The sequence below is a fragment of the Elgaria multicarinata genome, chromosome 3, assembly GCF_023053635.1.
Source record: "Elgaria multicarinata webbii isolate HBS135686 ecotype San Diego chromosome 3, rElgMul1.1.pri, whole genome shotgun sequence".
NCBI classification, from domain to species: domain Eukaryota; kingdom Metazoa; phylum Chordata; class Lepidosauria; order Squamata; family Anguidae; genus Elgaria; species Elgaria multicarinata.
In genome coordinates, this window is record NC_086173.1 from 16,420,988 (window position 1) to 16,446,220 (window position 25,233).

Consider the following 25,233-nt stretch of genomic DNA (forward strand, 5'->3'; position numbering starts at 1 on the left):
GGCTTCTGGGTGAATGGCTGCTTCTAAGCTAGCAAACTGTTGCCTTCTGTACCAATCAGCAACATTTCTTTGTGTTATGGGAAAGATGGATCAAAGCACAGTTACAGTGAACTCATGAGAACAGCAAGTAACCTGGTACTGTATCTGGAGGCTCTAACAAGCTGACATTCCAGCCTCTTCATCCAATTAGTAAGTGCACCTGGGTGAAGAGGATCCTTGTGTGTGCCAAAGAAATGCCAAGTAGTACCTTGTTTATCAACAATGTAGATTTATGCTATAGATCCCTATGAGAAGAACTGCTTTGATATTAGCAGCTATGCAATCCATCACTTGCTTAACTCAGCAGCAATGACAAGTTCAGTTATGCTATAATTTTTCTTGTGCCCAGGGGTGGGAGTCCAGATTTTGCCAAAGGGTCTTTTGTGCAGGAAGCTTTCGCAGTCTAGTCCACTTGTATTCGGATACGTGTAATATGCTAATAAATTAGTGTCCTTGTAAGCAAACCTGTGAGTCTGGCTACTCTCCTTGGAAACCTGAAAGTCCACAGCTGGGGTGATACACACATTTCTACACTTCAAGTGTGATCCAAGTTGCCAGATGGTTGCTTGGAAGCCTCATCCCCTAAAACCCAAGGCTCTGTTCAGAATTCTTGTCTCAGGCAGGTGAGAGAGGAGATGGGGAACCCAACACAGCCTCCTTCTGCAGCCCTTGTCAACAGCAGTCCTGGAAGGCAACCTCATCTCAGGATAATGCACGTATGTTTTGTACATCTCAGTGTACAAAATTATGGGTGATGTGGAGGAAGTGGATAGGAAGACATTTTACTTCCTCTCTCTTAACACTAGAACCCAATGGGGTGATCCCATGAAGCTGAATGGTGGGAGATTCAGGACAGATAAAAAGAAGTACTTCTTCACAGCGTCACATAGTTAAACTATGAAATTCACTACAACATCGCTTGCATTTTTCTTCCCCATCAAACTTCTTCAGATAAATCCCTTGATAGTAATGATCCTGTTTTTTCCACCCCAGCTAGCCCTTCCATTGAGTCCTGCTCTTTTTTTGATTTTAGAGGGCCTCACTTTCCTTGCTCAGATGGGCTTGCAAGCAGCCGCTCCTGTGGGCACCCTTTTGGCACCAAATGAAGAACACTGCACACAGTAACAGCTTGTTGCTCTGGTCCCTGGTTAACCTTAGGAGGGTGAAGTAGAGCACAAAAGAACCAAGGATCAGAGTCCCCGAGTAGGACTAGGGCAGGGCCCAGAAGCTGAGCTACAAGACGACACGCTCAGACAGTGTGGCCAAGCCTGAACGGGAGGCTTTGACCTCAGAGGTGATCAACAGGGGTGGTTTTGAGTCTAGCCAGTGAGAGCAGGACAAAATCACCCTGAAGCCCACCCCATTAATCCAGAACCCAGCAGTACAAGGTCTGAGGCACAGGGGAATTGGGCTCCACCATCCCTGTTTCACCCAGAAACCACACCAAGAATGTTGTTCCAGAGATTTAATGAGAAGCTTTGTACAGTCATCGTGTCTGTAATATATATAAAAAAAATACAGAAGGTATGGACACAGGGCAGATCTTTCTCCTCACACCCAGGCAATACCAACAGGAGTACCTAAGCACCACGGCACATGCCTCACTTGCGTCCTGTCGAACTCTGGATGCAGCAGAGGCATGCCCAGAGATGGGGGAGCAGGCGCAACTGAAATATGAGGGGCAGCGTTAAGAGCACATGCTGAAATAGCCAGTCCACCCTCACCACAGGACTACACAATGCTTCTGAGCCTACCTGCCCCACCTGCCTCCCCAAAAAGGAAGGCTTTCTCCCTTGTGTGGGCAGATCGGATGAGAAAAATCCCCTGGTCAGGCTACAGTATCGCCAGTCTTTTATATAGAAAATGGCAGAGGGCAGAGAGAGTTAGCAGTTGACTCAAAAGCTACAGCAACAGGGCTGTGCAGGGAGGCAGGGGTGGGGGAGGACAATGTATGGTGGGGTGAGTATACTCCCCCAAACCTAAGCCCAGAGTGTGAGGGAGGGGGCTCAGTTAGGGCCCACCCCCACTCAAAAAGAAAAGAAAAGATGAAAGCACAGCAACAGGCAGCAGAATGGAGACTGGCCAGAACCGCTGATAGGGGGATCATTCTTCCTTCTTGTCCTTTGGGCCATCGCAAGCAGCCTGGAAGAAGAAGAGGGTGGGGGGGGGGGAGAAAGATGTTAGGACAGGAGAGCTTCTCTCCCTTTTCACAAGCTGAAGAAGAGGGCTATGCGTATTCCTAGCTCTAAGAGGAAATATCTGCACTCGGATCCCGTTAAGGGTGAGCTCTGCAATCTATATAGATAATACAGTTTTGCAAAGCCTATTCTGCAATGTTGGCCAGTAATAGGGAGGTGCCAGGAGATCTACGGGCACCCCAAGCCACAGGGAATCGCATTCAAGCTTCCATCTGGCTTCTGAGATCGCATCAATCGCCACCCTCGCACACTTTCAAGCATGTACACAGGCATTCAGACAGGGGTGGGTAAAGGCAGGGGGTCCAGGGGCCATTTGCAACCACCAAACCCCCCTCCCTGCAGGCTGCACCCACACCCAGACCCACAAATACAAACAAATTGGTGGTTTACTGCTAAAAATGTAGTGACAAACCACTCTGTAATGTTCCGTAATGCCACAAGGGTTACATTTAGCTTGTTTGCAAACTGAATCTGACTCTTGCAATGCTCCATAGAGGCTACAGAATGCTAGATCTGTCAATGTTACCTTAAAAAATAAACTAAATGTGACCCTTGTAGTGCTCTTGGACGCCCCCTAAAATAATAATTTTAAAAAAAGCCCAACCCTCTCTACTGCTGCTGAATTCAGTAACGCAGCAGACCTAACATGCAGCCCGTGAGCCGCGTGCTGCTCACTCCTGCGTTAAGGGGTAGAAACTTTAGAAAAATAAGTTAGCATTCTGGGAAGCTGAATTCCATACCCATCACCACATTTCATGCTTCTGTTGCGCTCTTACAGGAGCAAGACACAGACACCATCCTGCTTTAGACAGTCACAGAGCTCTTTAGACAGTGGAGCTGGTGGGTACTGTGCTGCTGAAAACTAAATACAAGCCCATTGTCACTTCAGGCAGACAAAAGGCTAGTCACAAGACTCTGCTTGCTCAAATATACCCAACAGATCGACTCCCTGCTGGCCAGTGACGCAAGATCTCCATTCAAGCCCTTGTCCTTTGTGTTCCGCAAGGTCATGAGCTGTTCCGTTCTTAGGCACATCATTCAAATGTGTCACATTTGTTTGCCTCTGTGTCACACATGCCTAATGCTGGTCAGTCCACACCTGCCTCATGTTAAGCAGTGTTGTGGTATTTCTCCTCCTGCATTCCCATGAAGATACACTGACCACAGTTAAGCAGGGCTGTGGGCACACTGTGATTCTGTGGGAGCACAGAATATGGCATTACTAACCAGGGCATTTGGCTTCTTACTCATCAGCTTACACACACACAAGTTTCTAGTCCTTATAGATATGCTCAAAAGTACATTGTCAACACTTGCTGAAATCTTAAGAAACCAGAAAGGGTGGCTGAATGGGATTTTCAGTGGTTGGGTCACTGAGGTTTCCTGCCCTTCCTAACCAGTAGCAAAACTAGAATGATGCAAGTGTTTACAACAACCCTGTAAAATAGGACATTACTGTTCCTATGCTGTATGAGGGCAGCAGGACTGCAGCTCAGACAGAGAGAGAGAGAGCAGCCTGCCTCAAGCCACTTAGTGAGTTCATGGCAGAGGTGAAATTCAAGCTAGGGACATCACAATCCAGAACTATGCTACAATAAATCGCAGCCAACAGCAAGACAGGCAGCTTGAGAGCCCTCACACCCGTTCAGGGAGTCCACCCCTTCAAAATTATATTGGTACAGATTGTTTTAAGAGTAACCATTTTGTGTGCTGCTCCCCACATCAACCAGAGCAGCACAGCAGTTTGCCTCTGAAAACAGGAATTCTCAGCAGCCCTGTCTGAAAAGGCTGAGATGCAGTGTTGGGAGTGATGCCCTCCTCCTAGGTAAGTGGCGACTCTCAAGGCAATCCAATCCCACCTAAGGGTCAGGCTTAACTGGGCAGGAATGAGGTTTGCCTAGCAGTGACCCAGGAGGGACAGCAACTGCTGTTGAATCCTGCCATTTGCATTAATGCAACTCTGTCATGCCTCTACTTCCTCAGCAGAAGGCACAAGCTGGCACAAGAGCCAGCAGGCACTATCTGGGATCAATGCTCAAGGGCATGCAAGTGATTGGGAGACGCCCAGCTGCATCTCAGGGTGAGGGAATCCTGATCTGCAGAAGGCCAGGGGAATTTTGCTTTGAGAAGTGAGGGCTGCGGGGGCGGGGGGCACTCCTCAGCTGTGCCATCCTGGAAAGCCATCAGAGCAGCCACACACAGGTCATACTTTCAGGCAGCTGGCGAGGCAAGCTGTCACTCAGACTGGGCGGCCAGACCACAGTAGCGCTGGGGCCACATGGAAGGAAGGTGTGTGGGGGGGGGGGGGACAGGTGGATGCACCAGGCAGGCAGGCAGAGCCAAGACAGAGCTCAGTAAGGACTTGTGGGTTGAAAGCGGAGAAGGAGAAGAATGAAACAAGGATATTCAGGGACTGCACACAAGAACCGGCTATGCTCACAGCCATCACAAAGGGGTTGTGTTGGGGTAAAGATGTGCTGGAGGGCTGAGTCTCATTTAGCATGTGTCAGCTTTCTTTGGGAGAGTAGAACAAAACCTCAAAACTGCCTCACCCTAAGGAAGCTCCCCCAACCTGGTGTTTTCCAGATGTGTTCAGTTGCATCTCCCATGTGCCCCAGCCAGCATTGCCAATGGCCAGGAATTGTATTCCAAGGAAGGAGAAACAGGTATCGTCCCAGTCCCGCTACACAAAAGGAAATCTATGTCCTCCATATATTAGCTCCTTCTTTGCAGGGAACAAAGTATTCCAAACCACCATGGGAGAGCAAGGGCAGGTGAAGTGCTGTATTCCCACCTCCATGTACCTACAGAGCACATAGCCCCAAACAATTCACATGGGCCGAGAATAATAATAATAATAATAATAATAATAATAATAATAATAATAATAATAATAATAATAATAATAGGAGGAGGAGGAGGAGATGGTAGGAGGCTCTTTGAGAAGTCTGACACCTCTGATAAAACAGGGCCTCCACTGTTCTGTTTCCACACTACTGTTATGAGGCGGTTTATAGCCGTAAGTTCCTGAAGCCAAGCCCTGGGGCATCCTTCAGCCCATATCTTTGGCAGTGTGCCCTCTACTCAGCCAGCTTGACAACAAAAGAAAGGGGGCCTTGCCCCACCACTCAGCCTGCCCACTCATGCATTTCCATGCACCGTGCCAGCCCAGTATTGTCTCTCCCGCCTTCAACGCATTCACCTTTATCAGCTCCCAGGTGAGGCTGCATCCCGTGACCTGTTTACGTGCTGCCACTAACGTAGAGGGTGTTCAGCAGGAAGAATTTCCGCCTGCCTGGCTCCACCCCCTTGATGGAAGCCAGCAAATGAGGGAAGGACAAGGAAGAGCCCTTGAGCAGGGCTGTGTGTGAGGATTAAGTTACCGTGGTAACGGAGGCCAGATTATTTTTAAACTTGTTGGGGGGTTGTAAGGTAACCCTGGCCAACCAGCCCAGCCTTCTCAGTTGTGTAGGATGAGAGAAAAAGGCACGTGATGGCTCACAGCTATGGTCTCCTTAGGTGTGCACAAAAAAAACAACCCAGTGCACCCCTGTCTGTAAGAAAAAAGACCGTCTGCAGCTCTCCCTGCTGCAGTGGGGCTTGTGGAGAAGTGGGGGTTCAGAAGACCCCTCTGCATGCACCAACGTTTGCCTTCCAGAAATGTTGGACTCCAACTCCAGAACGCCTCAGCCTTAGCTCTGAGGAAGCTGGTGGATATTTTGAAAAAGGGATTTGGGAGCAAAGAGGAGCACGGCTGAGGTTTCATAACTCCTGATTTCCCCGAAAACCTGAACAATTCTAGACATGCATTTATCTCCAGCTGCAGCCAAAAAGGCAGGAAGCTCCCAACTGCTCCCCTTAGGGGAAAGATATTCATGAAGCTGTTTTGCCCAGCAGGAGGGAGCACCCTGGACTCAGTCCCTCACATGAGGCTGACACCTAGGAACAGACCCATGGCAGAGAAAGGAGTTCCACTTAGGTTATCCACTTCACCCCCATTTTAAGAGGTAACTACAGCAGAATGCCCAGTACCCTGGACCCATCCAGTTCTTCTCCATTTGAGCGTTGTGGTCAGCAGGAAGCAGCTTTTTTCTCTGAAGGAGAACCTACAAGAAACTAGAAGGCAGGCACCAGTAAGGACGCCCACCCACCCCCGGTGAAGTTCCTTGAAGATTCTTGTCCCCTTGAAGAGCGTGAATCTTCCTCGATAGAGTGTAGACCAGCCTTCCCCAACCTGGTGCTTTCCAAAAGTTTTGGACTTCAGCCCCCATCAGCCCCAGCCAGCATGACTAACGGCCAGGGATCTTGGGAATTTCGTTCAAAATCTCTGGAGGGTACCAGATTGGGAAAAGGCTGGCGTAGACCATGAGTGGGTAATGTGTGCCCCTTCGAATGTTGTTGGATTGCAACTCCCATCAGTCCTAGACAGCACAGCCAACGGTGAGGGATGATGGGAGTTGTAGTCCAACATTTGAAGTTCCCCTAATGTTCCCCATCCTTGGCATAGACCTTTGCACTGCACCTCCCAGAGTGTCCACAGCCCGAGTACTTCTTTCAATTAGCCCGCTGAGGCCAGAGACCCTCACATGACTGCTGCCTTCTTCCAGCTCCGGCCTACCATCCAAGCACCATTCTCCTCTTGCAGCAACTGGCATCTATTGAACCGCAACAGTATTGGGGTCCTTAGAAGCCAGGGAGAGACTTCACTTCAGGTTTGGAACAGACCAGCCAGGCACAAAGCGGCCTCCTGTTAAAGCCCTTCTCGACTCACTCCCACCTCAGAACACCCCTTCTCTTCTTCCCCCCTGGGCACCTGAAGCTTGGCGTGTTCATCCAGCAGCCTGTCGTACTCCTTGGTCAGTCCTTCGGCCTGCTTGCGCATAGCCAGTGCCTCGCTGTTGGCCTTCTCCAAGACTGGGGAGGAAGGGGGAAGAAAAGCACACACATTAGAACCAGCTCCCTACCCTCCAGACACCGAGTAACAATCCAAGTCTCTTGCTGTGTGTGTGTGTGTGTGTGTGTGTGTGTGTGTGTGTGTGTGTGTGTGAGAGAGAGAGAGAGAGAGAGAGAGAGAGAGAGAGAGAGAGAGATCTGAACAGAAAAATAGGTCACTTCAGATTAACCAGGAAATGTCTGCATTAGATCACAGCTCTTCCTTTCCTCATTCAGGATTAGAAAAATTGCAGCTTTTCCAATCTGAGGAGCTGTGAACATCTACAGATCACCTCCTCAGATTTTACACTGTTCCTACAAGTAGAGGACTCAGGTGAGCGGTTATTGCCTGGGCCGTGGGGCTCTGGCACCATCCATGGCCACTCCCCCACCTTCCCTGGAGCGCCTGAAGACCTGCATGCCCTGAGGGAAGGCAGAAGAGAAGGCCAGGCCAGGGGGCTCCTGCCATCAGCCCTTGAAGAGACTTTCAGTTGGTGTGTGCGTGTTTTGGTAACATTTGTTTGTTTCAGTATTTAAAAACTGTAAACCACCTTGTGCACCTTGGCAGAAAGGAAATTAAGAAATGTATTAAAATAAATAAATAAATAAAATTCCCAACAGTGAAGCTGGCTGTCACTGTACTGGTACCAGCTCTGATCCAATAAGGATCTCACAGTCCTAGCCACTTGCTTTTGTCGAGGGGAGCAGAGTTGACATCACTTCAGAGGGCTAAAGCACTTTTGCCCTGGCGAACTGCCCCTGAACTACCCCTTCCTGATGAAGGACTTGGGCTGGCCCAGAGGTAGACTGAAGCTAAAACGATGACTCAAAGATCTAGACAGCTTTTCAGTGGGCCTGTTCGGAAGACCCCTTAAACCCTGCTGGTTAAGGCTTTTGGTTAAGCAGCAGAGTTTGAGGTGCGATGCGTTTTGCTAAACCTTGCTCACTCACTAACCACAGTCAGACCGCCTGCAGCAGCGTTAGTGGCTGTAACCGTGGCTTCAAGTCTTATGTGCGACAGCACAGCTTGTGGTTACTGCTAACCCCAGAGAACCAAAGTTTCGCTAACCACACAGCCTAAAGTGTCGTCTGAACAGGCCCAGTGCAAATACGTTTCTGAAGAGAATAGGAGATAATCATTATCTTAACCACTTTGTGGTTAAGCACTGTTGGGTTGTTTCATGTATCCCAGCTCCCCGCCCCAGTTTCAGTGCAAGTTTGGAGCTGGCGAGAAGAGAAAGTAATTCACAGTAACGACTGTAAATATGGAACCAAGGGCTGAGATAGTCATAACAGAGAAAACCTATGTGGTGGATAGGGAACTGGACTGGACTCAATACTTCTCTCTCAGCCTAATGTACATCACAAAGTGGTTTGAAGATGCAGTATGAAAATAAAATGAGATCCTGCATGTCAAATCCTTGCAGGGAGGGGGAAATCCAGTAGATTCTGGATTGACAAATGTGCACGTTTGCAATCTTGCACTGTGTGGCAGGGGACAAAAGTAATTCTCCCCAAGCCCCTAAAGAGGACACATTTCCCCCTTTTAAAAGTGGCACCCCTGGGACGACTGAAGAATCTTCTAGCGGTAACTCATTTGGGTTTTACGAGGGAGGGAGGCTATGAGCAGGGAACTCCAAGTCCTAGAGCAGTTGGCATGCTTCCCATGACAGCATTACCAAAGGAGCTGAAATCCCATTACTGGTTATTGTCAGATGCCGGCCTAGAAGGTAGACACAGATGATGACTGAGACCATGCAGGCTCCTACCCTAATCCCTTGTTGGCTAGGAGGCAAAAATGCCAACCTACTACCATCCCTCTAGACCTACGCACCTCTTTGCCTTACATTCACTGCCAGGGACTTAAGGGAGGAAAAAGACATCGTCATCTCAGCAGGAGAATGGAATTGGGGACTTCCTCAGCTTGCAGCCTGACCGCTGAGCTCTCAATGCCACATCAGCTCTCCTTTAAGATGGCCTGCTCTGGGGCAGCAAAAAGATGGACAAGACAGGACTCTCGGAGCCTTAACCATCAATCCAGGGTTTAAAACGCCGATCACGCAGCCGCCTGCGTCGCAGTACCAAGAGTGAATTATGGTCAATTGTCCTAGGAACGTGTGTCTCTGTGAGTTCTTTGTCTTTGAGAATTTAGGGGTGGGGTGGCGGAAATGCAGCCAGCGCAAGTTAACTACAAAGCAGGAAAGCGCTCAGCTATCTATCCTCAGGCTGAGAACTGCCTGTTCACTTGCGGAGGAACTGAGCGCCTCCAATCTACAGGAACGGCCCTGCCAAATTTAGCAGCTTTCCTGCCTCTTAACAGTTAGCATCAGTTGAGTGCTACGTGCTGGAGAGAAGGCGTGATACGTACCCCACCCACCCTTTACAATGGCTATAAAAAGGGTAGGCTGGAAGAAGAGACATGGTCGTTTACCCAGGCATGCACGAACAGCTGTTCCACTACACTCCACCCCTCCGGTCCCCAAAATAAGGCAAGAGCCATATCAGACTCGACTACCGTGTGTGCGCCTGTCTCTCGAGAGAACTGCCTAAGGCGCGAACCAATACAGGCTTGCCTGGCCACTGTGCCATTTGATCTGGTGGGATTGGGGTGGGGTGAGCGGGCGGAGTAAAAGACCACGTTGAAGTGTTACACAAACCCACTCAGTATCGAGAAGGTCAAGAGGGCTGTTGCCACCCAGGAACCCTCAGACGCAGGATTCCTCAAGGGCTGATGTCAACCCCTCTGACTGGCTCACTCTGGAAATGAGATCCAGTAAAGCTGTTCAGACTGGCTGATACTGCAATTGAGAACAGCAGCAGCTCCAGCAATTTTTTTAAAAAACACACACAATGGAGGAAGAGAGAGGGTTCCACTGGGCCACTGAAAGGATCAGGGGTACCCCTGCCTGCCTAAGTTCCTGAACTGGTGGTGGTGGTGATGAGGGTGGTCAGGATTGGGACTTACAACTGTCCTGCCTACTACAATTAATCTAAAAGATTTCTGCCTGGTGCGGCCCCCAGTCAAAGCAAATGTCCATCATTCACACTTGAGAGCAGACCCCCCCATTACGCCCCCATCCCAGTATGTGTTTACTCACTTATTTGATTTGGACCCCACCTTTCTACCAAGAAAAATGGCACTCAAGGCATCTCACAGTCATAAACGAAACATGATTAGACCAGGAGAACAAATGCATTAAAACACTACAATAACAAAACAAAAAACATCCAACCTAACATTCCAGTATTTATTTAGTGCAAGAGTTCCAGCTATAGACCTGTTGCAAGCTAGTAATTTACAAGGTGGCCACTGCCAAGACCCAGGAACAGCTGTTCTCACAAACGGAGCTCTTATACCCCACCTGCCTCCAATCTCTTTTACGTTTAAGTGCTTGTGTTAGATTATCTCCCATTACAGACAGCTGAATGGATCCACTAGCAGGTATCCCAAAGCCCATGGGAGTGTCCTGACAAATGAGGTAGGTGGGCATGATGCAGAGTAGCTTATGCAGAAGACACACACACCCCTCCCAAAGATCCCTGCCCTTGAAGAACTTACAGTCTAATTTTGACCGGGGGGCGGGGGGGAGCGGAGACTAAAAGGAGAGGAAGCAAGGCTAATGGAGTTTGAGCTAGGATGTAGCCAGGAATGGGCAACCTTTAGCCGTAGGGCCAATTTTATGAGGCTCTAGGACTAATCTCCGTGTAAGATCATTTCTGTCCCTTAGCCCTCTGAGCAGCAAGGAAGAGGGAGACAGAGAGTGAGAAGAAATGAGTGGAAGGAGAAGGAGGAGGAGAGGAAGGATAACCCATTGAGCTTTGTGTTTGCTAATGCCCATCGCTGGTTTTGGCCCCGCCACTACTGACATGTGACAGGTGATCAACAAGGGAATGCCGCCCTTGACAGAAAAGAGGTTGCCTACCCCTGACCTAGCCTAAGATCCAAAACCGCCCCACTTCCCGCTAAAGGACTGTGCTCGTGCCCACCGTCCATTTCTTTCAACGGGGCTTAATATGCCACAGAACTTGCCTCTCGATGGTGCTCCGTGGCTCAGATTGGCACCGCCCCACTCTGCTGCCCAAGGGGACTGTCTCGCGGTAGGGCCGGGATCAAGGGCAGGCAGGGCCATTATCAAGAGCCCCCGGGCATTGCTTCTCCTTCTTCAGCCTCGCAACCTGCTTGCTGACCTCCCTCATACTGTGGCCCAGAAAATGGGGGGGGGGGAGAGAAGGAGGAGCAGGCGAGGATGCTGCCGTGTTGGCTCTCTGTCAAGCAAGCAAGTGGTGGCCATGAAGAGGAAGAGGAGCGTCAGCAATAAGAGCCAGTGGCAAATGGTGGTGAGAAGGTGGACTCACTGAGGGAGGGGGTCTGGCTTGAGGGCCCTCAAAAACCTGGAGCTGCTCCTGGCCTAGGGGTCAGCAGCCTGAGCCGCAGTAGCTTAAGCAGCATTTCGAGGCCAGGAAGCACGGAACAGTATCGTTTCAAGAGCTGGGCTTGAAAGGAGCTCCAAAACATTTCGAGCCTGCCCTGCCCCACACACACACACACGAAGATCTGAGGAGCCATAAACAGCTGGCAGAGAATATCCTCAAGAAGCAGCCCCATTGCCAGGGCCCTCTTCAATAAGCCAGCTGATCCCAAAGCCAGGGAGGGTTTTTTGCAGGGCCAGAGCAGCGCCGGCCTCATGACTGGAGAAAAACCTGAAGTGTTTACAAACAAACGCTTTGGGGGCTCGATGCCAAGTGGCTTATTTTAAGCAGAGAGGAGGGGACGGGGCATTTGGAGATAGCACACGAGGAAAGCACATGGGCATACAGTGCGAGGGATATAAATAGGTACTGCATCACCCTTGCACTAGCTTCCAGCCCTGAGGAGCCAGCTGTGCACAATTTGGAGAGGGGGGGGGGAGAGAGGAGCTCAAGTGGCTTCCTCTCGTCCTGTGACCCTGTTCAGACAACCTGCTAAGCCACCGTACAATCAGAGCCATTTCACAGTGGGGGCGAGGGGGTGTTTCCGCATTAACACCCAGCCGCCTCCACCAGTTCCTCACCTCTCTTGACGGAGGCCAATTCATCCTTCAGCTCCTTGACTTCGGCCTGGAGGGCTTTGTTCTCTTCCTCAGTTCCAGCTCCTTTGGTGTCCAAATCAGCTACTTCCACTCCTGCTGCCTTCAGCTCCTGAATGTTGAAGGAGGGGTGGAAAGAGAGAGAGAAAAGAAGACAGGAGAAAGGGGTGAATGAGATGGGGGGATGGAGTTCTAACCTTCTGGGGAGCATGTGGCCCCCCTCTTATGTTGGTGGGCTGCAACTCCCATCAGCCCCAACCAGCAGAGCCAATGGTGAGGGGCGGTGGGAAATGCAGACCAGCAACATCTCGAAGACCCCGTGTTCCCAGTCCTGCAGCAGGATCAGCTTCTCAAACCCAGAAGCATCCCTGTCTCTTCTGGAACAGACAGGGCTCCTCAGTTGTGCATTTGTGGGAAGGACCAGGCTCCAAGGGAGCCCCATCGCTTTAGATCAGAAGTGGGAAGGGGCCATCTTCGCCCCCAGGACCTCCCATAGGCAACCCCAAAATGATTTGTTTTTAATAAAAAGTATTTTTCCAAAGAAAAAAAATGGTGTCAGCAGCACAACAGTACAAAAAAAGGTCAAATTCAGCTCATTTGCAAGCTAAATATGACCTCTTTTAGGACTGTGTAGCTTCTACAGAGCCCTAAAAGACACATATTTAGCTTGCAAAAAAGTGACGTTTTACCTTTGGGGTGCACCATAGAGTTTTGGACACCCCCTTTCTTTTACCCACTCCTGCTCTTGATAGCTTGACACATGGCTTACAATCCACTGAGCTATACTTGCTAGCAACTTGGCCTCGCCCTTCCTTTCAATCCACCGTACACAACATCAGTGCTAACCCTTCTCTGGACACAGCAGAGACAGCTTGAGAGACTGAAGGTAGACAAACCACTATAGTAGATGGGCCAAGAAGGAGTTCCTGTGGAGCTATAAGCAGATTTCTTTCGATTTTTAAAAACTAAACCATGTTAAAATTAAGTCAGTGAAACAGCTCGATTCTAGGGGTTGGCTTTTGTCCTTCTATAGCCGTTACAGGCATTACAAAGCGGAGAAAGGAAGTAATGGGTGAGCCTTTATGGCTAGTCACTTGCGGGAAGGAACACTTAAGGGGCCGTCCTGATTTAGAGCCTGCTGGCAAAGCTCGTTTTAAATAAGCACGTGTATGTTTTCAAAGCACTTCATGTACACACTCTTGTGATGCTCCCTTGAAAAGTTAGGTCAACGGGCTCAGGGTCACATGACCTTCATCACGCTTGCCAGGGCAAAGATGGTGCCACCAATCTTTGAGCTGGAAAGGAGGAAAAGATTGTCCCAAAGCTGTGCGAGGCTTCTGAAGAGGGATGAGGCCTTGGCCTTGCCCCCTACACTCTCCACTCCAAGCTTGGAACAGGGGACTATCCTTGACCGGGTGCTTTCACGGTTCAATGCAAGGTCAAGGACTACTGAGGCCTTTCAAAGATCGCGGACACGGATAATTTGCCTAGGGGATGTGCCCAGGCCAAGAGAGAGGCTTGTCTAAGACCATGGAAGGAGTTCATGGAGGACACAAGACTTAAACTGGGGACCCTGCTATAAGAAGACCCAGGATAGATTTGTTTCATGTAACCGAGGTTCTCCCTTGCCCTAGACACTCATCAGCAAAGCCAGGCTTCCCCATCCTGGGGCCCTCCTCCAGACTTTGTTTCATTTATCTATTTATTACATTTCTATACTGCCCAACAGCGGATGCTCTCATTCTGGACAAAGTCTCCTGGCGTTCGTGGCCATTAGCCATGCTGGGTAGGGGTGATGGGAGCTGAAGTCCAAAATATCTGGAGGGCACCAGGTTGGGGAAAGCAGCTTTAAAGTTGAGGAGAGAGGAAGCAGCAGCCAGGCACCTCTCCACTGTGCCTGGGTCCAGCTCCAGCTGAGAGCCCCCTCCCTCCTGCTACCAACTGTCTCTGGAGAGGCCACCAGTGAGGGAGGAAGCAGCAGCCAGGCACCTCTCCACCGTGCCTGGGTCCAGCTCCAGCTGAGAGCCCCCTCCCTCCTGCTACCAACTGTCTCTGCAGAGGCCACCAGTGAGGGAGGAAGCAGCAGCCAGGCACCTCTCCACCGTGCCTGAGTCCAGCTCCAGCTCAGAGCCCCCTCCCTCCTGCTACCAACTGTCTCTGGAGAGGCCACCAGTGAGGGAGGAAGCAGCAGCCAGGCACCTCTCCACCGTGCCTGGGTCCAGCTCCAGCTGAGAGCCCCCTCCCTCCTGCTACCAACTGTAACTGCAGAGGCCACCAGAGAGGGAGGAAGCAGCAGCCAGGCACCTCTCCACCGTGCCTGGGTCCAGCTCCAGCTGAGAGCCCCCTCCCTCCTGCTGTCACCTGTAACTGCTGAACTTTCCAACTAAGATTGTAGTGCCTGAGTTTGCTTTCCTTTTCCCCCTCCTCCTCCTCCCTCCCAATCCCCTTTCCTTTTGTGTCATGTCTTTTAGATTGTAAGCCTGTGGGCAGGGACTGTCAAGAAATACTTTTGTAAGCCGCCATGAGAGCCTTTTTTGGCTGAATGGCGGCATAAAAATCCTTAAATAAATAAATAAATAAATAAATAAAGTTCTGGCCACTGTCTTCACACCCACATCCTTTCCCTGCCTGCAATAAGCCAAGCCGCAACTCGGAGGAACCCTGCTGCTCTTCCAACGTTTCTCATTTAGAAAAATCCCAATGCTCTCTGAGCAACAGCACGCTAAAGGTAATTGCCCCATAACCCATCTCTCTCCCTAACCAGTAGGCATGCCCACCCACTCCAACTGTGGACTTGACATAAAAAAATGGATCTTGCTTCTACGCAGCGTTGAATGAGCAAGATAAGCCAGGATAAAAGCAGAGGGTTGTTGGGTACGGAAAGAGAAGCTTACTTTTCAGAAGGAGTAAGTGGCTAGTGCAGAGATTGGGACGGGGTGGGTGGGTGAGATTGGTAAAACCTTTTCTCCTCAAAGGGAGCCTGTGTTTGGAAAGAGATGGAAGCTTTCCAATCACTGTTCATCTTTTATAAGCAACCTTCATGACTGAAAATACTGGCTTAAAAGGCACAGAAGCGACAGCCCAACATATAGAAAAATGTTATACAAGGCGTTCATAAGGAGGTCTCTATCCTTCCACCGGCAGGCAAAGGCATTTTTATTCAGGCAGGTCTTTGGCATATAAACTGGTCCATGGCTGAGGGTTGGTGTTTGTTTGTTTGTTTGTAACTCATTGGGTGCTGCTTATTTCTTTTATTATTATGCTTTTAATATATTTCTTTTGATGTTGTGTTTGGATGAAGATTTGGTTTATTGTTTAAACGCTTTGAAACACCGTATTTTGGCAGAAAGGAAGGCTAGTAATTATATTAATTCATAGGTTCAATAGCCTGTGGCATGTCATGCCCAGTGGCTGAGCTCATGTCCTTTGCATTCCCATTTCTGGGAATTGTATGTCTCTCTCCCCATAAACGATTTGCATGTCATGTGCATTCCTCAGTTGTGTAACAATTGCTCCACTCCCATCACCTCCTCTCTACCCTGAGGGCCATGAAAAACTACCTTTTCCCCAGATGTTGCAACAAACACGGATTCTTCCAACGGATTTCAAACAGTAACCTTAAAAAACGGGGGGGGGGGGAACTCACTCGTGTTCTACAGTCCTACAATCAGATGCAGAAAGGGGTGGCAGGATTGTGCAGGGTTGAGCTAAGAACATAAGAAGAATCGTGTTGGATCAGCTCAAAGGCCAATCTAGTCCAACGTTCTGCTTGCACAGCGGCCAACCAGATGCCCATGAGATGTCCAGAAGCACGTGCAACAGCACCCTCACATTCATAGAATAGCAGAGTTGGAAGGGGCCTACAAGGCCATCGAGTCCAACCCCCTGCTCAATGCAGGAATCCACCCTAAAGCATCCCTGACAGAGGGTTGTCCAGCTGCCTCTTGAAGGCCTCTAGTGTGGGAGAGCCCACAACCTCACCAGGCAACTGATTCCATTGTCGTACTGCTCTAACAGTCAGGAAGTTTTTCCTGATGTCCAGCTGGAATCTGGCGTCCCATAACTTGAGCCCATTATTCTGTGTCCTGCACTCTGGGAGGATCAAGAAGAGATCCTGGCCCTCCTCTGTGGGACAACCTTTCAAGTATTTGAAGAGTGCTATCATGTCTCTCCTAAATCTTCTCTTCTCCAGGCTAAACATGCCCAGTTCTGTCAGTCTCTCCTCATAGGGTTTTGTTTCCAGACCCCTGATCATCCTCGTTGCCCTCCTCTGAACACGCTCCAGCTTGTCTGCATCATTCTTGAACTGTGGAGCCCAGAACTGGACACAATACTCAAGATGAGGCCTTAGCAGGGCCGAATAGAGGGGAACCAGGACCTCCCGTGATTTGGAAGCTATACATCTGTTAATGCAGCCCAAAATAGCATTTGCTTTTTTTGCAGCTACATCACACTGTTGGCGCATATTCAGCTTGTGATCTACAACCATTCATGTTCGCGAGCGTTCAGCCTCTGCTGCTGGAGGTAATACAGAATCACTACAACTAGCAGGCATTGATAGACTTGCCTTCCATAAATTTGTCTAAAAGCCCTTTTTTAAAGCCGTCCAAGTTGACAGCCATCACACCACCTTGCGACAGCAAACTCCAGCTTCACTATGTGCTGTGTGAAGCAGCTACTCTGCCAATAACCTTTACTAAAAACTTGTGTTATTTGCCTGGCATCCAACGCAAGGCATTATCCCAGCCCTCCAAGTCAGTCGGTAAGAGTTACTGGCCCTCAAAGCCCTTTTAGAAGCCTGCCTATCAATACATAGGCAAGAATTTTGTGACCCCCCAAACAAAACACACACACACACACACACACACACACACACACATGAGCTTTTGTTAAACTTTCCTGCCTGGTAACCTAGATGCAATTTATCTGCCACACACCAGTGGCTTTTTATAAGCCTGCATTATTCAAAAAGGCAGCAATTTGCAGTGTTTTTAAAGTACACAATCCTCACCAATCAAGCCAGCCTCAAGAACCCAAGGGCATCATTTTCGGGCAAGCTTTTGCTTTGGCACCTTCTGCTCCGTCTTTACACACCCCTCCCAAGGCATTCAGCAATGCCTCAACAGGGCCAGCATTCAGAAGGTAAACGTACACAACAGCCTCTAGGCAAGCGCTCACTGAACAAACAAATGAGAACACACGCACTCCCATAAACCCCCACCACCACACACACACACTGGTCCAAGAGTCAAATCATTAGAGAAGGAAGCTACTACATTTAGAAATGCTCCTGAACTGCTTTCCCCAATCTGAAGCCCTCCAGTGGTGTTGGACTACAGTTCCCATAACCTCTATTTTATTTATTTATTTATCATACTTATACCCCGCTCCTCAGCCAAAAAAGGCTCTCGGAGCGGCTTACACTTAGCAAAAAAGACAGTCCCTGCCCTCAGGCTTACAATCTAATAAAGACATGACACACAAGGAAAAGGAGTCAAGGAGGGAGGGGAGAGAGAGAGAGAGAGAGAGTCCAGCAGGAGCAGGCCCCGATGTTATTTCTGCCTGCTCCTGTCCCCTCGGTCTTTCTTCTTCCCCACAGGGCCAAGATGGCCACCTCTAGCATTCTGCCTGGGGATTATGGGGGCTATAGTCAGGGCCAGCGCTACCATTAAGCCAACTAGGCAGCCGCCTAGTGCGCAGACCTCAGAGGGGCACAGTACTGACGTTTAAGGGTCACAGTTTTATACAAATTAGCTGTTTCAAGAAAAAACACAATAAGTTCAAGTTTTGTGCTTTTTATTTTTTCTACAAAACATCTGTTCTTAAAAATTGAAGTTGGCAATTTTGGGGTGTGTGCGTGTGTGTGTGCAAGTAGCTCGCCTTGCCTAGGGTGCAAAATAGTCTGGCACCGGCCCTGGCTGTAGTCCAGCAGATCTGAATGGTGCCAGGATGGGGGAAGACTGCGTCAGAACGTCATCAACCTTCCCGCCATGCCTTCACGATGCGATGGCCTTCCAAGAGAGAAGCTACCAAAATGAATATGAAGTTGAGCTTTAAACCATAACTGGCAAGGCCTACGGCTCAAGTCACGGGGTGGGTGGTGTTGCCTCAGCTCCACGTTCCACCCCACAGCACAGGCCGAGAACAAGAACAGCCAACCCAGATTGTGCAAATTGCCCCGAGACACTGCCTTTCACATGATGCCTACTCCTAGCCCTGGGAAGGAACTCTAGTTCCTTTCCCTTCCCTATCAAAGTGCTAGCATTAAGCCAAAAGCAGCAACAATCACAGGGTGCACAGAGTCAAGGGACAGGAAAAGGCCAGAATGACATCGGGGAGAGGGCTCCGGCCCAAGGAAGGATCCTCAACCCATCAGCCACCCCCATCCTACCCACGAACCATGGTCTGGGTTGTGGTGTTTACTACACGAGGCGAGACAAGCGTGAGACAAAGAAAGCACTTTCAGAGGAAATTGCTCTAAGTGACTCCAAGTGACCCAGTCACACTAGCCACTGTAGGCTAGTGATCCTGTGACTCTCCTGTCTGCACAGGCAGGGGTGGGGGAAGAAGAGGAGGGAGAAGAGAGCAAGGAAGAGGGACTTTCCTTTCCAACCTGGAATGCTGCATTTCAGTCCTACAATGCGAGACCCACCCAGCAAGTCTCACGGGAAAGCGACTTTTCCTGGGGCGTGTTGTGTCGAAAGTCCATTCCGCCACCTCCTCTTCTCATCTCTAGCTCTGCCATGTCCCATCTGCCATGTCCCAGGAAAGGGGAGGGGAGAGATCCCCGGAAAGGAATAGCTCTTCCAGAACCCCTAATAAGGATCCGAGGCACTGTCAGACGGGCAAGCAATAATCACACACACACACACACACACACACACACACACACACACACTTCTTGCATTTGGTTTTTAAATCTGGGCATCATGTTTATGGCTGCAGTCTGGAGAGATATCAGAGCCGCTGTTCAACCACCTCAAGGCTATCTCTGCTAATATGCTCTCTTAATTAACGCCACTCCATAAAAAAATCCTACCATGTTTGAGATCCCGCCATTGCAGCAACCGAAGCGGTGGCTCTTGGCTGCCCCCTTGAGGCTGATCCACACAGGGTTGTAAAATATAGGGGCCGCTTAAACACAGTTCTGAGTATAGGCAAGTTTCTTTGCTGCCATTATAAACAAGAAGGCGAATAAAAACCAATGATTTTTTTTAAAAAAAAACCCAAAACAATGGGTTTTTAAAATTTAAATTGGATTTTTTAATTTAAATCAGATTTTTTTTAATAAAATGCTTTTTGAGGGAAAAAACTATCTAAAGAGAGTGTTCTATTTAAGATACATTATAGTTCAAAGGTTATTCATCATGAAATAAGGATTAGTTTTTATTTATGTAGCATGAGGCTATATATTCATGCAATGTTTAAATTTTTTGGTAAATGAATTCCATTCATCCATTCACAATGTCATGCTCTTCCAGAGGTTTCTGTAAGATTATTGGGCATTTTTTCTATCTAGAAGATATTATCACAGATGCTTGGTTTTACAGTTCTCAAAACTGTGAATTTGTGTCTGCAGAGATCACAATCGCATTGTTCCTTTGCAAATCTATGTACACAGAATCAACCCCATACCTCTTAAACACGAAGTTTCAAAAAATTCAATGAACAGAGTGCACTTTTGGGGGGAGGGAGGTCACATTATTAAATCGAGTCTGAGCAGTGATTTAAATCAAATTGATTTAAATCAAATCCACCCTGATGAACAACATTTATTTATTACGTTTATATACCGCCCCATAGCCGAAGCTCTCTGGACAGTTTACAAAAGTTAAAAACAATGAACATTAAAGAACAAATATACAAAAATTTAAAAGCATAAAAACAGCAATAACCATTTAAAACAGCTATTCTGGGGTCAGTTTAAAAAACTCAGCATATGTTGTTAACTGCCTGGGAGAAAAGGAAAGTCTTAACCTGGTGCCGAAAAGATAATAATGTTGGCACCTACTCTGTAAATGGGAATTATGCAGCTTTGTAAGCTTCATTCTACTGGTTTAGTTTTTTAAAAAAGGAATTTCTATGCTCAAGCATTGGTTTTTTTTTGTTATGGAAGAACTAAAAAAACACAGGATTAGTACCCTTGAGAAAAACTGGAGGCAGAAGCACATAGAGTAAAATAAAATAAAAATAGAAGGCATTAAGGACAAACTGAAGGCAGAAGCACATAAAAAAAATGACCAACTGAAAATGGTGCTCAGACCTTGGAGGCCAAAGCCTTAACCCAACATGTAGGCAGGGCCTTCTGTTTTGCCCATCATGAGCTAGAGACTTGCTCTTTCTTAATAAAAAGGAAGAAACCCGGAACGCCAGGATTCTGTGGAAACCACTGGATTCTCCATTAGAGGCTACAGCTGCAGCAGATTCCCAGAAAAACTAACACACTTGGGAAGGGCAATGAAATTTATTGGCAGAGCTCGTGCGTTTCACAGATGAACTAACCACGTGAAGAAAGAATGGGGTGTCTCGTTCTGAATTCGGAGAACTTCCCTGTGTAACCCTGTGCGGTACAGCCCTCTGGAAGGATGTCTCAAGTTCACCCCCTTTTTGACCCTGATGGGACTGTGTGGCAGGAGGGGGAGGGCGTGGGGAGGAGGAAGAGATTCTGGGGAGACGGTGAGGAGAAAAAACAAGATCAAGGTTGGAAAGGAAGGCTCTGAAGGAACGGTGAAGAGACAGAAAAGAAAGGTGCAGAGGAAAGACCAGGAATGAGAGCAACAGCATTCGGTCTTTCAGCCAGTTAGCAGCGCCTTGGGAGGGCATCTGCCTTGAAACAACAACAACGACAAGACTTGGCAAAGCCCATCATGTCCGTCTAGAAAAAACTACCATGAGCGAGAAAAAAGGAATAATAATAATAGCGTGATAATAATTAATGAGAACAATAAACTTAGGGTTAGGGAACCATTAAGAAGGTACCAGGTGGTGACTTCCATCAACGAGTCTTCTGGTGGTCAGGGCTGTACAAGCTCTTTGAGGCCACTACTTCTTCCTCAGAGGAAGATCAGGTGTGAGCAGGCCCCACATCCCTTTAGTGGATTAAATAAACAAAATAACTCAGTGCAGGTAGATTTATAGTTTGGCACTACTTGACTTCTTGATGCAGGATATGGGTAACTTCAATTCACTTTTTTTTATGTTTCTTGAGAGCAGACGACACTGTTTTATGGGGAGGACCTTCTGTTGCCATCGACGCATTCAAGATTACAAGCCGCTCAACACTGTGAGATTCGGAAGCTTGCAAAATCACAGAGCAACAGCTGCTGATCTCAATAAAGGTTCTGCAATTGTTTGCACGGCGCAGAAATGTGCTTAGCCCCCCGCCCCCCCCCCCCGGAGCATTCCTTATGTCAAAGAATGGCTACAGTACTGTAGCAGGCAAACTGCTTGCCAAGAAAGAGCAGTACGACAGTGAAACCCATGACCTAGGGAGGTGGTGGGCTGTTCTCCCACACTGGAGGCCTTCAAGAGGCAGCTGGACAACCATCTGTCAGGGATGCTTTAGGGTGGATTCCTGCATTGAGCAGAGGGTTGGACTCAATGGCCTTGTAGGCCCCTTCCAGCTCTACTATTCTATGATTCTAGTACCAGGCTTGGGAAAATGGCTAACAAGGACAACCATACATTTTGGCTACCAGTTTACTTGGTCATTTTTTAAAAAAAAATATGGGCAAAATGTAATTTAAAGACCATTGAAAATCAGAATGGTTGAAGAACGAAGTTGAAGTTAACTGAAGATCTCAATCTTGGTATTATCCCAAGTGGGATAAAAGCTTAAGAAATAATGGTCTGAAGGTGTCGGTCTTCAGTACCCCTTTCTCTGCAGCAACAGCCTCTACTGTCCACACAGACATGTGACCAATAGCCAGGCCCTGACTTAATTGTTCTGTCTGCCTTCAGGGCCTGGCCATCCTCTTGGCAGGAAGAGCAGGATTTGCTAGCTTAATGCCAGCAGGAAAGCAGCATGTGAGCAGGGGTGGGGAACTCCTCTGACATTTCTGCAGTCCAACATCTGGAAGGCCACACAACCTAGAGATGTAAAATTTCTGGAAATTTTGAAGCCATGGGGGGAGGAAATGGTTTTTTCTGGGGACTCTTAGGAAAAAACGATATTTTTTTTGGGAAAAATTGAAATAATGCAATATTAGCACTTTTTACAGATTTAAAGTCACTTTGTTACTTTAGGAACATAAAATGTAATTATGTCCAAATTGGTCTGGCATAAAATTATTACATTTGGGACATTAAAAGTAAAGTGTATTCAAACAATTATTACAAATTTAATTTACTTTTTTTTAAAAAAAAAAAATTGATAACAAATGGAGCTACAAGCTCGAACACCTGAACTGTAGGGAATCTCTTTGGTTCTGCCAGTTTATGAGCAGGCAAAAAACAATTTAAAAAAACAACAGAAGAAACCACCAACATTAGCAACAAAGAAAATGTATGTCTTTGCTAGTTCTCCAGTGTCAAGACATAAAGCACCCATTCCCATAAAAAGAACTGAGAAAAAGGGAGGACCAAGATTCAATGGGGCAACCAGGATGATCAGGGGTCTGGAAACAAAGCCCTATGAAGAGAGACTGAAAGAACGGGGCATGTTTAGCCTGGAGAAGAGAAGATTGAGGGGAGACGTGATAGCACTCTTCAAATACTTAAAAGGTTGTCACACAGAGGAGGGCCAGGATCTCTTCTCGATCCTCCCAGAGTGCAGGACACGGAATAACGGGCTCAAGTTAAAGGAAGCCAGATTCCAGCTGGACATCAGGAAAAACTTCCTGACTGTTAGAGCAGTATGACAATGGAATCAGTTACCTAGGGAGGTTGTGGGCTCTCCCACACTAGAAGCCTTCAAGAGGCAGCTGGACAACCATCTGTCAGGGATGCTTTAGGGTGGATTCCTGCATTGAGCAGGGGGTTGGACTCAATGGCCTTGTAGGCCCCTTCCAACTCTGCTATTCTAGGATTCTATGAATTAATATGCATGAAATTTAATCAGACTCATTTTCTGACTATAGCTTTCACTATTAGTTTCAGTCCCTGCTTCAATGGCAGTGCTGCCCCCTAGAGGCAGAAATGCATCTTGTTCTTGCATTTGAGAGTTGCAGTCTCAGTTGGCAACCTAGGACTTGCTTGTCCTTGGTGCACAGAAATTGTAATAATCTGATACTGTACATATTTTTAGAAATCATTTGGAGAAGTAAATATCTGAACACCTTGTCTTAAACATTTTATTCATCATGCTAAAATAAAACATGCAGTAATCTGTTGTTTCTTCATTTTTTTCAATTTTTCCAATTTTTCAGAAAAAGCTAAAAAAAAAGCTTCGGGGGGAAGTGGTTTTTTTCTGAATTTTTCTGGGTTTTTCCCAGGCCTTCACATCTTTAGCCTTGCCAGGAGAAACAGAACTGAGCCGTGCAGTAATCCATCTATGGGATTGCCACAATAACAAACACGCTACCCGGGCAGAATTATGCATCTGAGGATTGGTTTACACTGCAAATTATGTTTTCTTAATAACTCAGGAGTAGCTGGCGAGGAGCCTTGAAGATTTCCAGCTGTCAGGAGCCCTGCAGAGCCCTGTGTGGTGCCTTATTCTTTGCCAGCCTTGTTCCCTCCCGAGTGGATCATTCCAGTATTCCAGAAACAAAGAGTTGTCCAAATGAGTTGTCCTCAGAAGTAGTGGCCCGTTGGCTTTCTGCACTCAGTGGAGGGAGGCAAGCCCAGAACACATGCCTAGGGCAGAAACAGGAGGCAGGGACCCAAGCTCAGTGACAGGCATGAGCTTTGCATGCGGTAGGTCCAAGGTTTAGTCCTGGGTATCTCCAAGTTAGAAGGATCCCAGAGAGAAGGTGATGGGAAAAGACCTCTACAGGAGACCCAGGAGAGCCGTTGCCAGTCAAAGCAGACAAAAATGGGCTTGGCCAGGGGTGTTGAACCTCTTTCTGCCCGAGGACCACATTCCATTTCAGAGAAGCTCTTGGGGCCTGCAGTCCCGTGATAGGCAGAGCCAACGGTGAAAGGGGTGGGGCTAAAATACCAATACTACCAATCTATTTTAGCTCAGGATGGATAAAAATGAATGATTTTAAAAAATAAATTTTTAAAAATCTGATTTTTTTATTTAAATCTGATTTTTTTTAAAATAAAATACTTTTTGAGGAAAAAACTATCTAAAGAGAGTTTTCTATTTAAGATACATTATAGTCCAAAGGTGATTCATCATGAAATAAGGATTAGTTTTTAATTACGTAGCATGAGGCTGTATATTCATGCAATGTTTAAATTTTTTGGTAAATGAATTCCATTCATCCATTCACAATGCCATGCTCTTCCGAAGGTTTCTGTAAGATTATTGGGCATTTTTTCTATCTAGAAGATATTATCACAGATGCTTGGTTTTACAGTTCTCAAAACTGTGAATTTGTGTCTGCAGAGATCACAATCCCATTGTTCCTTTGCAAATCTATGTGCACAGCATGAACCCCTTACCTCTTAAGTGCTAAGTTTCAAAAAATTCAATTAATAGAGTGCACTTTTGGGGGGTTAAATCGAGTCTTTCTCGATTAAAGACACGATTAAATCGAGTCTTTCTGAGTAGTGATTTAAGTTGTGATTTAAATCATGATTTAAATCAAATCCACCCTGTTTTAGCTTAAAAGCTTTTTGCCAGGAACTAAGCCTTAAGGGAAGTATATCAGCTTTTTAGAATGAGGGTAAAAACTGTGCAAACATCAGGAACCCACCAAACTATCAGTGGCTGGGAAAGTGGGCACCTGGAGAACCTCAGGAGGGCCAAATCTGGCCACGGGCCTGAGTCTGAACACTCCTGGATTAAATGGACACAGTTGGGCTGGCTAAAAGACAGCTTCCCATGACACGTGGGCAAGCTGTGTGGATTTTAGTTCAGAAGATGTGTGCCTTAGCCATCGGACGTC

At 47.7% G+C, this 25,233-nt stretch overlaps 1 protein-coding gene across 1 annotated transcript in view; it reads right to left on the reverse strand.

Annotated features, from left to right (window-relative positions):
- Positions 1-1,489: 1,489 nt before the first annotated feature.
- Positions 1,490-25,233, reverse strand: part of BCAP31 (B cell receptor associated protein 31) — a 43,484-nt gene continuing 19,740 nt past the window's right edge. Inside the window, exons 6-8 of the mRNA XM_063119420.1 lie at positions 12,221-12,347; positions 7,051-7,151; positions 1,490-2,181 (exon numbers count right to left, since the gene is read on the reverse strand). Of these exons, the coding sequence (XP_062975490.1) occupies positions 2,143-2,181; positions 7,051-7,151; positions 12,221-12,347 (267 nt within the window). The 3' untranslated portion in view covers positions 1,490-2,142. The remainder of the gene's footprint in view (positions 2,182-7,050; positions 7,152-12,220; positions 12,348-25,233) is intronic.